Source organism: Telmatherina bonti (assembly GCF_933228915.1).
Source record: "Telmatherina bonti genome assembly, chromosome: 19".
Classification (NCBI taxonomy): Eukaryota; Metazoa; Chordata; class Actinopteri; order Atheriniformes; family Telmatherinidae; genus Telmatherina; species Telmatherina bonti.
The window spans coordinates 22,351,722-22,366,511 of NC_136617.1; the positions used below are offsets into that span (position 1 = coordinate 22,351,722).

General features: G+C 40.6%; 1 protein-coding gene across 1 annotated transcript; it reads right to left on the reverse strand.

The window, feature by feature from the left end:
- On the reverse strand, positions 1-9,486 carry ndrg1a (N-myc downstream regulated 1a). Its single transcript, XM_079258909.1, has 16 exons — positions 9,364-9,486; positions 6,318-6,392; positions 5,694-5,729; positions 4,040-4,145; positions 3,621-3,741; positions 3,264-3,326; positions 3,101-3,161; positions 2,537-2,623; positions 2,383-2,439; positions 2,173-2,276; positions 1,996-2,052; positions 1,852-1,903; positions 1,367-1,414; positions 897-932; positions 527-578; positions 1-277 (listed from the first exon to the last, which is right to left on the reverse strand). The coding sequence occupies exons 2-16, from the start codon at positions 6,372-6,374 to the stop codon at positions 24-26; spliced, it is 1,191 nt and encodes a 396-aa protein (XP_079115035.1). The 5' UTR covers positions 6,375-6,392; positions 9,364-9,486; the 3' UTR covers positions 1-23.
- Between the last annotated feature and the right edge of the window lie 5,304 nt (positions 9,487-14,790).

The window sequence follows — 14,790 nt, forward strand, 5'->3', positions numbered from 1 at the left end:
GTGTCTGGTGAGCAGCAGCTCACTTAGCAGGACACTTCGGAGGACTTGGGCACAGCCTGGTCCACGTTGTTGGTGCCATCCACAGCACTGTCCGTGTGAGAACGACCGTGCTGGTTCTCAGTTGTATGACTGCGGCTGCGAGGGCCTTCATTGGTGTGTGAGCGGGAGCGGTTTCCCTCGCTGGTGTGAGAGCGGGAGCGGTTGCCGTCGAAGGAAGTGACGCTTGAGCTGGAGGCAGTGCGAGAGCGGACCAGGCGGGTCATGCTGGCAGAAGGCACTAATTGGAGGGGAAAATAACATATTAATATAATTAATAAGGAATTTGAGAAAAAAAAAAAAAAAAACACTTGTCTGTGTGGTTATTAGAACATAGTTCCTCATCTGACCACAAGGTGGCAGAAAGCTCACAGGAAAAAAAATCAGCAAACCCTTGCAGTTCTTAGAGAAATCTGCTGCGCATGTTAAAAAAACCACATTACATCCCAGACATGCGACAGCCAAATAAATAAACATCTTGACTACTTACTGTATCCCATGCCCTGAATGAAGTACTTGAAAGCTTCTGTCAGTTTGCCAGGCTGCAGAGAAGAGCACAATAACACATAATTAGCCCTCTTATTAAATAAGCCTTCTGGTTTTCCAAACACCGACACTCATTTTCTCATCCAGTAGCTTACTACCCCGGGCCTGAGATGCAACAGCTGCTACCAGCAGGTGCTGCTCAGTGTAGAGGATTACAGCCTATGGTCCAACTGTGGTCCATATCTGCTTGTTAATGCTCTTAAGTACCACCTTCTTATGCTATCCACCCTTCCCACCTGACTATCTGTGCTGATTATCCAGCCACATCGAGCCTGCTATGCATTAGAGTCCGTTGCACAAAAGGACATACACACCTGGTCAACCTGGGGCATGCCACCACAGTCAGCCATCTGGAAAGGGAAGAGAAACAGAGGAAGCCATTAGAATGTTGCCATGGCAGTAGAGATGTGTCCTTGCCTCACAATTATACACATCTTGTTCTGTTTAAAGAACCATGTCCCTGGTAGCCCCAGCTTTTGTTCCTCTTGACCCTGACCACTGAACTCCTGTTTAAATCTAAAAGTCATTTGGTCTTTCTTGGAAATTTAAGGTTGCCACAAGCAAGCACAAGTAGGTCAGCTACTGCAGACTGCACAGGTCCAAGTGCATATGCACGGACACATTCAGCTGTAGCTGTGGTTAATATGTCACCAGGTAAATGCTGAGCCACTGGAAACTTATCAGCTGAAGCCTTTCCAAGGCTATTATAATCAGAACTAGTATGTGGGACAGGAGGTCCAAAGTGGGGTGAGGCAGGACTGAGGGCAGGAAACGGGTCATTCACCTTCAGCAGGGTAGTCTTTGTTGGGTCCAGCCTGGTGTTGCACTCAACCTGTGGACACAAACCAAACTGTTAACTAAAGCATCTCATGGTGCATGTTAATTGGAACCCATCTGATTCCATTACTGACACTGAATTTAACAACATCGTCTAGCGAATGCACACACTTACACACACTGCTATTGAAGAGATTTGAGGTCTTTCCAGAGCTAAAAGCAGTAACTGCCACACAAATCTCTTGACTTTAACAGATTACATCTAATCTGAGTCACTTGAATTTTCTTCCCTAATCCCCTGGTTTTTTTGTTGTTTTTTTTGCCCAAGACTTGTTCAACTGTTGTTTTTAAAGGCACACGTAATCATGCATATCTGTTCAGCTTAAAACAGAACACTGGGATGGAAAAGCACGTCCAGCACCAGTTAAGAATAATGGAAGGTACAATCATTAGCATCTTGTTTTAATGGCTGTGTGAACTGCCTGGACTCACCACAGCATCCACAGCAGGAGAACTGTCACCAACCACCAGCAGAGAAGGGCACCTGGGTGACAGAAGGTGTAAGTCACACATTCAGCACTGATCAAATATTACAAGTCAGTTTCTTCCAACACCAACAATGCTTCATAAACTCACTTAAGGGTTCTGACGTTGCTTCCAGGGACTGGCCTCTCAATTTCCAGATCCCTCCGACTGTAAAGATACAACTTTAATTAACCAAATTAAACTCAAAATTCTCAATTTTACTGTATTAGACTTTCTATATATTTTAACCTTTTGGTTCACAGATTGTCCCAACTTTGCAGGGTTTACCTTTCATAGGACTTGACAAAAAGATGGAGGTTAAACTGGTTCATGTCATTCAGGATGTGGTGACGGTATGTGCCAATTAAAGCGTGGTTGTTGTGGATCTCCTCCTGTGATGAGCAAAACCAAGATGTAGAAAACTCCATACAATCTTTTTTTTTTTTTTTTTTAAATATATATATGCATATATAAGCATCACAGAATAGGAATCTTTACCTTTCCAAAGAGGTGGGTGATGATCATGTCAGGTATGGCGTGGGTCCAGCCACTGATCTAAATTTATGCAAAAATCATACCGTGTCAAACAGAAACCATTGAAATTGCTTTAGACATTGCAGATGTTACAGATGCATATATGAATATTTATTACCTTGTGAGCAGCCCAGTCCATCCAACCCTCGGCGCATGGGTTGATGTTTATGAGCATTAGGCCCTCCACCATGTTTGGGTTGTCCAACTAAAGAAAAGAAGAAGAAAAAAGGAAAACTGAAAATAAGCCCTCATTTCTTACCTTCAGTTTTGAGTTTTCACCATGAGTCATTATAGTATCCAATATTTAAAAGCAAATACTTCATCATTAGTCAAACTGTTGTTTGCACCCATGTCAATTCACCTCAGTCTGTAATTTCTGAGAAATCCATGATGAATTATTCAAAAATGATGACCTACAAAAAGTCTGCAGCAAGGAGTTAAAAGCTGCATATCTGTCAGCCTTGTGTCAACAAGTGAGACTTCCTATCGAGTACAGTGTTAGTGTTGAGCCAATGTGGTACATTCCTCAGGCTTTCATGGCTCAGCAGGCTCAAGCAATAAGCAGAGCTGTATTGCCAAAATAAGCACAAAGGAGAAACATATTAACTGGCTCTGCTAATCCAAGAATGATTAAAGCTCAACTATCATGAAGCGTGATCGAGAGAGCAAAGCATAAACTTACAGCAAATCTGGTCAGGATGTAGGCCCCGGCTCCGATGCCCATTCCAATCACACTCTTCAGCCTGAGGTTCACAAAAATACATGGATACTGTTAGAACAACCGGTTAGAAAACATCTTAAAATATGACAGTGAAGTGCGACTGTGGAACTGCAACTTAACGTACCCAAAGTGCTTCAGCACCAGTGGGAGAGTCTCGGACACCTGGTCCATGGAGGGGTACTCATATCTGGAACAAAAAGGCCCATTGTTATACTATGTTATCAGCATTATATGGCTCCTTATTATCAGTGTGTGGCCATAAGAGGCTAAAGCAGCAGTAAAATGAGCCAAAGTTCCAACAAGAAAGCGGAGATTAAGCTGACCAAGATAAACACCTGCACAACGACACACTTGTCAAATTAGGGCGTCTTAAGAACATCCGCAGCGAACTACCGGCAGCATCAAAGGTCACAGACTGCTTGACACACATTCAAGTTTCAATGCATGTTAGGTGTGTGTGTGTTTTTTTTAACTGGCTCACCCAGTAGAGAAGGTGTTTGCTCCCTCATGCTGCCCCGGGGCATCGACATGACACACAGCAAAGTGCTGCATGATTTCTGCCATGTCCTCATGGTTGAAGAGTGTGTCCCAGCAAGTTTTGTCTGGAAAAGTCAAAAGAAAGGAAAGCTAGAGGAGTTATTCACACTAATGAAAACAAGACCTCCTAGAACCCAAAAAGCAGCAAAACTCTCGAGAGGGTTTGCTTTTGTTTTCCAAGCAGGTGTGTCCCTTTACCATTAGCAGAGGAGTTTAGCTGTTGTGTTGTCATATAGTTAATATAAAGTTAGCTGCGACTGTAAGCTTGCACCATGTGGTACGATCAATCAAAACAGCCTCAGGCTTTAGGCGCAAACAACAGATGTTTCACCCAGATAGAGCTGAATAAGGAGCAGAGCTTACGGTTCAGTCCAATGTCATGGAAGGTGAGGATGACTGGTCTGTCCCCTTTGGGAGCCCCCTTCATTGTGCAGCGAACCCGTCCAAAAGGAGTCTCGACATCATGCTCCTATAGATGCAAAAAGTTTCAAATTATTGCAAATATAAGGATTAAAAAAAAGAAAATGTTCTTGCATATGCAACAGGAATAGAAACTGTCAAACTGATCCATTTTTCCTCAGTTTGCACCAAAAATGACAACGTCTGTTTTCCGTTTTGCACCTGTGCATTAGCTTTAACTACAGAAGCAGCACAATTCAAACAGGAAAACCAATCAAATACTCTCAAATTACTTGGTGCAAACATTGAAATACATCCCAGCATCTACTCACGCTGACTTCAATCTCAGCCACAATCATTTCCACATCAGAGTCCTCTAGAACCATGTTTGCAGAAGAGAAGTCGCACACCGCTCGCTACAGTAAACTCGAGTCACAGAGGCTCCCTGAGCTATAGATCCAACACTCTGTAAGCCTCTGAAGTCGTTTAGCCCTGCACCGAGAGCTGCATTTTATACCCTGCTGCTTACCAGTTGGCCCTAAGCTCCTCACACTCCCATGGTGCCTTGCAGGCTGGTCAAAACAAGCTAATTCTAGAAGAGATCCTTAAATTGGATCAGCCAATGTCAGAGGGGCATCAGCTATTGCATTGACATGAGCAAGTGTGGGTGTACGGCCAGCGGGTAAACATGCTGAATGAATGAAAGCAAGATGGCAGCCATTACTCGACAGTTCACATTGTCCAAGTAAAGGCTGGAAGAGATAAGTCTTCTTACTGGACTCCATATAGACTACCTGGGTAGAGCTGTTTAGACTGAAGCACTTTAAATGAATCGCTTTCTCAGAGTAAAAACTTTTTGTTTACATTTACAAAGTATTATGCAAAAACTTCATGAATGAATGTATTCAAATTAAAAAAGCTGTGATACATTTTATTTATTCCAGAAAAGATACCAAGTAATATATGGAGGAATTCTAAGTTTGAGGCTGTATTATGTTGCTGTGACCTGTGGGTCTGCAGCACAGAGTGACCTTAAGACTGCTTCTTATCCTGCCAGTTTTGACTCCACAAGATGTGCTTAAGAAGAAACATCCAAGGAGGAATAAAACCCATTTACTGGATGAAATGCCCAGGCTTCCCCACGGCTTGCTCCTACCACCCTCTAACTTTGCAAGGCACACTTGTGCACATAGGCTACACCGGCAGAATAATCCTGCCCCACGTGTATGTAACCTTTCTGCACCCAGACACATCCATAAACTTGCAGGAATAATACAAAGTTGCATGACGGCACTCAGTCAGGAGCACAGCTACACACTAGGACACGCGTGCATTTCTCACTTCATCTCACAAGCCAGATATAATGCGTTTAATCACCGCCAGAAGACCTGCAAGTTAATTTCTTTCTTAATGAAAGCGCAGAAGTTGTCATCTCGATAAATGAAACTCTACAGCAGCTATGGTAATAAAGCCATTATATGGTTAATAAAAAGGCTGAGTAACTTAAATAATGCATACAAGCTGTGCCATTTATATCGACATTTTCCTCTTAAGTTAAAACAGGTGAAGTTAATAATAGAAGATGGAACTTTGTGACTTTATGCAGCTGGAACCGTACCTTGACAACAAGCTGCTGTACAGCCTCCCTCAGTCCCTGGGAGGAAAGCAGAGAGCAACAAAAGCATATGTAATTACATGACATAATTTAATTATTTAAGCACTTCAGCCTGTCAGTGAATGCAATTTTGGATTCATGAGTGTAATTTTAAAACAACTCAAATTGGTCATTTCTGTTATGAGTAATTCCATTTCTCTTCATTATAATAACAACAATGATAACGACAAAGATGATATGTTTTGGTGGAGAGTCATGATTTTTTAATCACAGTTTCTCACGTTCCTTGTAAAATCAGGGGTGCCCAAACTCGCTCCTAGAGGGTCGCTTTACTCCAGGCTTTTTTATATATCCCTGTTCCAACACACCTGGCTTCAATTAAATGGATCCAACAGCCAATGAAGTTCTGCACAATGACTGATTAGTTTGAGTCAGGTGTGTTGGAGCAGGGATACGTGGAAAACCTGCAGGATTTTGGTCCTCGAGGATTGGAGCTGGGCACCCTGTTGTAAATAAATTTTGCAAACCTCTTTTCTTACTTTTCTTACCTCCAAAACTGCATCAAAAATTCATTTTAGTAATTTTTCCAGCAGTTTCTGCTGGTTTGGTGCCTTATAGTATACGTACCGCCAACTCCCTGTCAACCAGCAGGGGTTTGGATTCAACTACTTGGATGTCATCCATTTCAGAGAGATGAAGAGCCTGAGGAGGCAGAGAAGAGAAGATTAATTTTTTTCAGATATTTCAAATAAAACTAAATAAAATATATAAATAATATGCATATGTATGGCATACACAGCAACAGGTGTAAAGAGACGGAAACATGCAGGAACTAGCACTGTGATCTGCAGCACCACAGAGGTCATGTAAAAGGATCGCACCCCAAAAAATGCCCACATCAGACCAACTGATGAGGACACAAAAATTAAGAGTGCACAGGTGGGTGACAGAGAATGAAGACATCTAACCACGGATATGAAAAAAAAGGGGGGGGGAATGGGAGCAGAGTAGTGTCACCCCCAGAAACATGCTTAAAGCTGGTGACAAGGACCTGAAGCTGAACACTTTGTCATGTCATGAGACCATATTCAGGGGATGAAAGAATACAAGGCTGAGATAAAGAGGAAGAGTGAGAAAAACAAAAGAGGAGCCAGGCTGTGTAGATCATGCTGCTTTGTTGAGAGTAGAGCAAGCAGACTGTGACTGTGCATGCAAATCAAATTAGCCAGCTAAGAAGGCTCTTTGTCCACTGGCTTGGCGGCTCCTGAGAGCCAGGGGCTTGCCCTCTTCTCTCTGCTGCTGAAGGAGGGCACGACTGACCAAGACAAACATCCACGCACACACACACACACAGGAAGCAACAGATTCCCTGGTTTCCAGCAAAACATCCCTTGCTTCTTTTCAGCCTCTGTTGGCTTTAGAGCTCATTGCATTCTGCTGCTTTTCTCTGCTAGTCTTGGTTTCTGCTTGGTTGCAGTCACAATGTTTGCTCTTTCCAGGCCTTTCACCATGCGCTCTCAATGTCTCCCATTTGTCTTTGTGTACAGAAAATTCATAAGCCTCCAAAACCGCCGAGAGCTTGTCGGAGCAAGATGGGTTATTTAGAGGAAGTGATTCATTGGGTTTTTAATACGGTTGCGCAGCAAAATACGCTTTTGACACACAAACACGTCCACACAAGCCCCTTTTGACTGAGAGAACAGAGTCCAGCGCCAGCCAGATCTCACAATGGTGCAGAGGAAGACGAGTATCAAACAACAGGTTCATTTGTCTGCTGCAGCCCCTCTGAAACATGGCCACCACTGCAACTGCAGGAGCTTTGTTGAAGAAGGCAAGAGATCAGCCCCCACTGAGATTCCACAGCCTCGTGAGGAAAAGGCCTGTTCATGATCACACTCAAAGAAAGAAAACAACTGTTCTAACTAATTTAGATGATTAAAAAAAAAAAAAAAAAAAAAAAAAAAAAAGTATAGAGGTAGATATTTGTTGGATAAAACCTGAACAGTAGGAACTGTGACTGAACTAACCTAAATTAAATTCAATTAAATAAGACAGACTTCCTCTGCAGTTTGCTACTATCACCACCTGTTACCATGTTGGCAGCAGAGAGGCCGATATATGTAGGTCACCTGCTGTTTACACCTATAGCGCATCTCAAATTGCTCGCTGTGCTGAGCTGATGTTTCACCTGCACTAAAGGGGAGAGGTTCCAGTTCAAGCCCACAAGCACCACACCCAAGATGAGTGCTTCTGATTAATAAGATTTCACAGAGGTCAAAAATATGAATAAAATATACTGAAATATACTGAAGGTATATACATAGGTTGTATGTATGAAATGGCAAAGTTGGGTACTTTTGCACGGTGACTTTCTCAGATTATTGCATTTCAGTGCTGCAGCAGGTTTTCCTTTAACTGTTCAGTACAGACTGGAATATCCGGATAAAAAAGATATATACTATACCTATAATCAAGTCTAACGTGTTTCCACGTGAACATTTGCTATTAAGACATGAGACATTCTTTTGCCAAAACAGCATGCAGTGGAGGAAAACAAAACCCCACAACTGAAACAGCTCTAAGGGAATGTTACGCAATCATGTAGAGGAAACAGCAGAAGGGCAAATGTGTTACAAAGGTCTAACTTGTTGATTCTGCATCTTGTTGGCTTCTTTGATTCTCAGGATTTAGTGGCGCTCATTCCTGAAAAGTGAGCTTTTTGAGAAGAATATTCTTACTTGACAAGATAAGTGGTTTAAGTTTAAGTGGGGAAAAAAAAAAAACACAAGTCAGGCCTACATAACACAGTGTTTGTTTTCCACTGTAAATCCAGAGATATAACATGCTACAAAACAAACACTGGGATCAAACTGTCTTTGTTGGCTGGAAGATAGGCATATGTATGTGGACATTAAGACACGATTTTAAAATGGAGATGCAGCATGAAAGGCCAGGCCACCCTTCTTCAGTTGCCTCCATGTGCTTTTAAATCCACAAGCTCGCTATGTCCATCTGCAGAAACAATGATTGCTTCTCTAATCTTTGGGAACTCGCTTAATCTGTCAAATCCATGGTTCTGAAATATCAGCACGGCAGCAGCAAGCCTGCTGGATTAAGCTTCCACAGACCTACATTTTCAGGCAATAAGAGATGTCAAATTGTTTTGAGTATTCATTGCAACAGTAAGTTAGAAAACAGAGAAAAGGTGTGTGGGGGGGGGCAGTCACAGGATTACCCCCGAGGGATTCATTAACAGAAAGAAAGAGAGACACCATCAACACAATGTGCTGTTGAAGCTGCAGCTGCTGTTTGTGGTGACATGCATCCTCCTAAACCACCACAATAGACCAGAGATCAGATTAGTAATCTTTTGCTCTGGAGGGATTTCATTCCATGTCAACATCTGAATTAGCTGCAAATCTGAATGAGAGAGGGTCGTTTTGATAAAAACAAACAGAATATGCGATTTAAAGTTTGACTATGTGGAGGAATTAGGAGGAGAGAACTTCTTTTTTCTACATTTTTATGAGGCAACTTGACACGCACTGTGTTATGTAGGCCTGACTTGTGTTTTTTTTTTTTTTTCCCCCACTTAAACTTAAACCACTTATCTTGTCAAGTAAGAATATTCTTCTCAAAAAGCTCACTTTTCAGGAACAAACGAAGAGCCTACCTGTTGTTTCAGATGGTGATTGTCCTGAGTGGATTAACCCCCCTAAAGAAACAAAAAGGTCCAAGATAACTTTCTTTTCCTCTTTTCTAAAACTGCTGTCGTGACAAATGGTCGTTTTGTTTACAACGTGTAGCGCAAAGCGGATGTATGACGGAAATTTATAAAAGCCTGGAGAGGGGTGGAGGGTGAGGCGGCGTGGAGCCCGGCCCACTTTCTCCCACTGTGGTCTCTATTGGGCAACAGCAGATGTGGGATTACTACCATTTCCAGCAGTTGCATGATGAGGAAGCTGCGTGCAATGCTGCGCAACACAACTCCCCCTTCACTTCATGAGACTCATCGTGTTGCTGCGTTTTTCTTTCCTCATATATATTAAACTGTTCTTGATCTTCAGACAGTTTACTACTCTGTTTTTTCTGCATAGTGTCAATCAACAGGTTGTAGTTGAGGATCTTCAGACAATGCAACCTCGAATTCAGATGCATAAACCTGCTTTTGCAACAGCTGACACAAATGTAAAATGTATTTGAACTATTAGGCAAGAATGAGCCGTACTACTAGGAATCTTGATTTGTTGCCAGCTGGAGAGTCTGTACAAAGGGAAGCTCTTACTTTACATTGGAACATAGTGCTTTTCCTTGGCAGCACACTGCTATTGTCTAATCAAAGCCTGTCTTTCAGAAGCAGTAATAAATAAATCTGTAGCAGCTCAGTTTGTGGTAGTAAAGCAGCATAGATTTTACTCTGACATGTTCTTTGGTATGAGTGACTTGAAATGTGTTTGCAATCGAAGAAATGTAGCCTATATTAAATGACCTTTTCAGTGATTTTGTGCCTGGGCTCCATTAAACATACAGTATGACATGTTATCAGATATCTGACTGCTGTGCGTGTGTAAATGCATGTGTCAGCATCTTCTAAGAAACATGTTTACTATCCCAAATCCTTTCATTTCAGTGTGTGGCTCCTGATGGAAATTTCCACACCTGCAAGAGTATGACTGTTAGACTACAAATCTGCCAATAAGTGCTAGTATTGGCAATGAGTGTGTGAAAGGTCCTTTTCAGGATACAATAGCCGCTCTGTAGACTTGTAATGTGAGGCCCTCAATAGGAACACATCGGACAATAGCAGCATTGGAGGCGAAAATATAACCATTGAGCTAATTTCATGTGTCACTACACTGCAAAGCATCACAAGCTGAACAAAAAAAAAAAAACAGAAGTCAAACTAAAATATACAGTACAGTATATTTTTTTCAATGAAGTGAACATCTGTATGTGTATATGGCATTTGCAGACTGCAAGAGATTGAGCTTGCAAGGTGTCTCTATACCTGATAAGACAAGTGGACTTTCACCTGGCTGGCTGTTACTTTTGCAAGAGAGGCTGCCTCATTCTACAAAAGCAAATAAAACACCCTTTTAGTTTGAGGCCACATCTTGTTGCACATTTCAAGACTATCAAAGGGCTGGAGGCTTTTAAGACACGTTTAGTTGAATCCTTTTATAACTTCAATAAAATGGTTATTTGTATGAGTTTATTGTTCAGAGACAACATGAAGCATTTTACAGCATTTGCAGTAGTGCTGATTTAATTGCAATAAGACATTATTTGCTCTAAGGTCCCAACATATAAGCTCAGTCATAATCAGAATAGTGAAATCTTGCATAACAACACATTACAGTGGTAACAATCTTGTTCCTTTGTCTCTCTTTTTTTTAAACATGAGATCTATGAGATAAACTTGTCTCCTGCTGGTGTGTGCCAGCAGGTGGTCTCTGAGTTTATGTGTGTTTGCTTTCTAAGTTCATGAGCACATTGTACAGCCGTTCAAACAGAGTAGAAAAGAAATCACACAAGTTTCTGGAAGTTAGAGCTGCCAGCTGCCGCACTGCAGAAGCATTTACAGTCATTTTATAACTGTAAACTGACTGTAGACCAATTCTTGGCATTTGTGTCTTTCTCAGGAGAATCCACTGCACACACCCATCCCAGGTTCTTTCTACGTCTCCAAGCTAGATTCAACTGGTCACGAAAGCAACTGAATCAACAGGCTAGGCAGTGGAGTGTGTGATTCACACACTCATGACAGGGCATTTGTTTGTAGGACATGTAGTAAGAGGTGTGTAATGGGATGTAAATTTATGACTAATGCAAAAAAATAGCTACATTGTATCTCTAGCTGATAGGTGAGACATCACTACAGTTCTCCATTTGTGTTTTTATAATAACGTTTCACATAAAGAGACAGAAACAACAAGTTAGAACTTTTGTTTTTTGCAAAGAGGTGTGTGTGTGTGTATATATATATATATATATATATATATATATATATATATATATATATATATACACACATTTATATATATAGATATATAGATATAGATATATATATATCTATATATATAGATAGATAGATAGATAGATAGATAGATAGATAGATAGATAGATAGATAGATAGATAGATAGATATGTATATGCTCTGTAGATGTGAGTGTGATGATGTGTGTGAGAAAGAGAATACAATCAGGTGTGCATTACTGAAATTTGACGTTTTATACTCAAGTGTGTGAAAGTTTTATAGATATTTAAAATGTGTTTTTATTGTCTAAAGCACTTTGAGTTGCTTTTGAATGAAAAGCCCTTTATAAATAAAGTTTTGTTTGATTTGAATTGAGTTGAGACTGAACTGTGTGTGTACTCCTGAGGTAAATCTTTAAAGATATACTTAATGAAGTTGAAAAGTGACTTTCCAAAATGAATCAGGTTGTCAACTTCAGACAAATCATTACACACACCTTGAAGTTTAGTTTCGTAAAGGTCAGGAAAATGTCAATACCTGCTGAAGCATGTTTGCTTTGTTTCCAGTGTGATGATGCAACTCTCATATATATGTGCAACATTTGAAGTGCAAAAAAAAAGAAACATGGCTTCATGAATTCAATTTCTGTAATAAAATCCTCCTCGTAGAATTTACATTTTATGCCTTTCAGATTTGTTATCTTTACGTATCTTATAACTTTCTTGCAGCAATCAAATACATGTTTAACAATGTGTGTACCAGGCATACTGCACACAAACAGCAGCTTTTTGGTTGTCTGGAAATGAATATTTCATGTTTGGAAATTTCCCCCAGCCTGACCTGTATTCAATAATGATTGCTTTAATAAGGTGCAGTTACGGCGGTGATAAGACTGCTCTCTTTTCTCTTGATGTTGATAAGATTGTTACTGAGTGACTAAGCAGGCTTGGTAATGTTGCTGATATATAACAGCCGTGACGGAGCAGTAAAACCTTAATAACATTGTTTGTTTGGTGTTTCAGTTACCCGGGGAAAAGTGTGAAATAATTTGTCTTCAGTAATAAGTTTTTATTATTAACAAAACTGTTATTGCAGTGGAAAGAACTGATAAACAAATTGCACATGAAATAATGCAAAGCTTAAAGAATCTGTCTTCTTGTTATTGAGGTTGTTTTTTTCACATATTCCTTTTATAAAAGCAGTTAAGAAGAAACACAGATTTGCTGACTTTGCCAAAAAGCCCCTCTCCTAGGGGTCCTCTGTTTGACACTTGACTTGTTTGTAAAATAAATGACCATAAACATAAAACAACTGCAAAGAGGTTAAAGGTTATGTGGGCACAAAACAGCTCTAAATGGTTTAAAGTGACCCAAAACAAGAGACTCAAAACATCTACATAGAAACTTGACTTATGAGATCTTCCAAATTACTTTAAAAAAGAAACAAAGAGGCTCAGAAATTTTTTTTTTTTAATTAAAGAGCAAACATTGTTAAAAAAAAAAAAGTTTGAGCTATAACACAAAGACTCAAAACACTTGAAAAGTTTCTTACAACAAACTCTAGAGATGCTCAAACTTACTCAAAAGAAAAAATCAAAAAGAGAAAAAATCAGTAATTTTTATTTGTTTTGCTTTTATGTTCAAAATAAACAAAAAAAGAAACTCACTGTGAACCCAAAAAGAAACCAAATAATCACAAAGGTTCTTAAAATGATCCCAGATAGAAAGGCATTTCGCCTGCCAACAAAAACGTGTACTTTTCACAAGTGTGTGTCCAGGGGCCATTTGGCTCCTAATGCATATATGTTAAGATTTACACACTAAGTTGAGAATAATAGTCACACACACTGACACCCAGCTAAATCATTTTCAGAAGAACAAGACAAACAATGTCTGTGTAATTATTAAAGGTCTCATCTTAAAACACAATCAACAGCCTTCAGCTGTTTCCCTGCACAACAGCCATGAGACGAGTAACAAACTAGTCTGCAATGCTTGTCTAGGCATGGAGTATCACATGCAGTGGCATTTTCTGCATATCCTACGTTGCGTAAATCATTAACAAAAAATTGAACACGCAGCCTTTAAGCTATGCAGCCGAGTACAATGGGGACGGGCACCTGTTTGACTGATAAAGATACACCTGAGTGAACTCATTGCGTGTTGCATAAGCAAACAAAACAGTGAGTGGAGCTGAGTTAACTGTAATCCTCTTAGAGCCACAGTCACTGTTCATCTTGCTCCCTATCATCGTACTAATATCTTTATCAAAAGTACTAAGTATAGATGCTGTAAACATGCAAGGGCACAGTGGGTATTGATGACAGCTACCAACAGAGCTGAAGTAGCACTTTCAGTGCTTGTTTACAAGCTGGCTTATGATGGATGCAACACAGGGAATCCCCTGTCGCTTCGCTACATTACTTCCACATTTGTTACTTTTGAGAAAATCCCACCAAATTAAATCTTTTTCTACATCTAGACTTGGCAGCAACAGGACATTCCAGGAGCAGAGAGGGTCAGCCTCCACAGATAAAACTGGACCGATTCCCAAACTGGACTGCACCTAATCAGCCTCAGTTTTGATTTCTGAGAAAAATATGTGAGGTCAGGCTGACAGGACTCCAGCTCCTGGGCCAGACCGCACCCCATTAGATTCAGGAATATGGAACATTGAGCACACATTCATTCCACAGAACAGTTTGGTTCCTTTGGTTAGAGAGTCATCGGATCCTGATGACAGGACAAAGGAAAAAGAATAAGTCGACAGTGGTCTGTGTCCTGTTTACTGAGATAACAGCTCCAGCTGTGTCAAGTGGGTTTCTGCACCATTTCTTATAGGCTTTGCCCTTTAAAACTGAATTTATACACGTGCAGCATCTGTGTATGGTTGGTTATGGCATTGTACGCTCGTGTATTTCTGCGAAGCATGGTTACATTCTCCTCCATTGTGATTGGTTGGTTTATGATCACGTCTGGATTTCTGGAGCTTGTTGCTGAACTTGTGCAATAATCACCAAGAGAAGCTGCAACACATAGTCATAACCACATGCTTATTTCACCAATGCATACACAGACACCATGCAAGTATAAATCCAGGTTAAGGCTATTGCTCGTGGGTTTA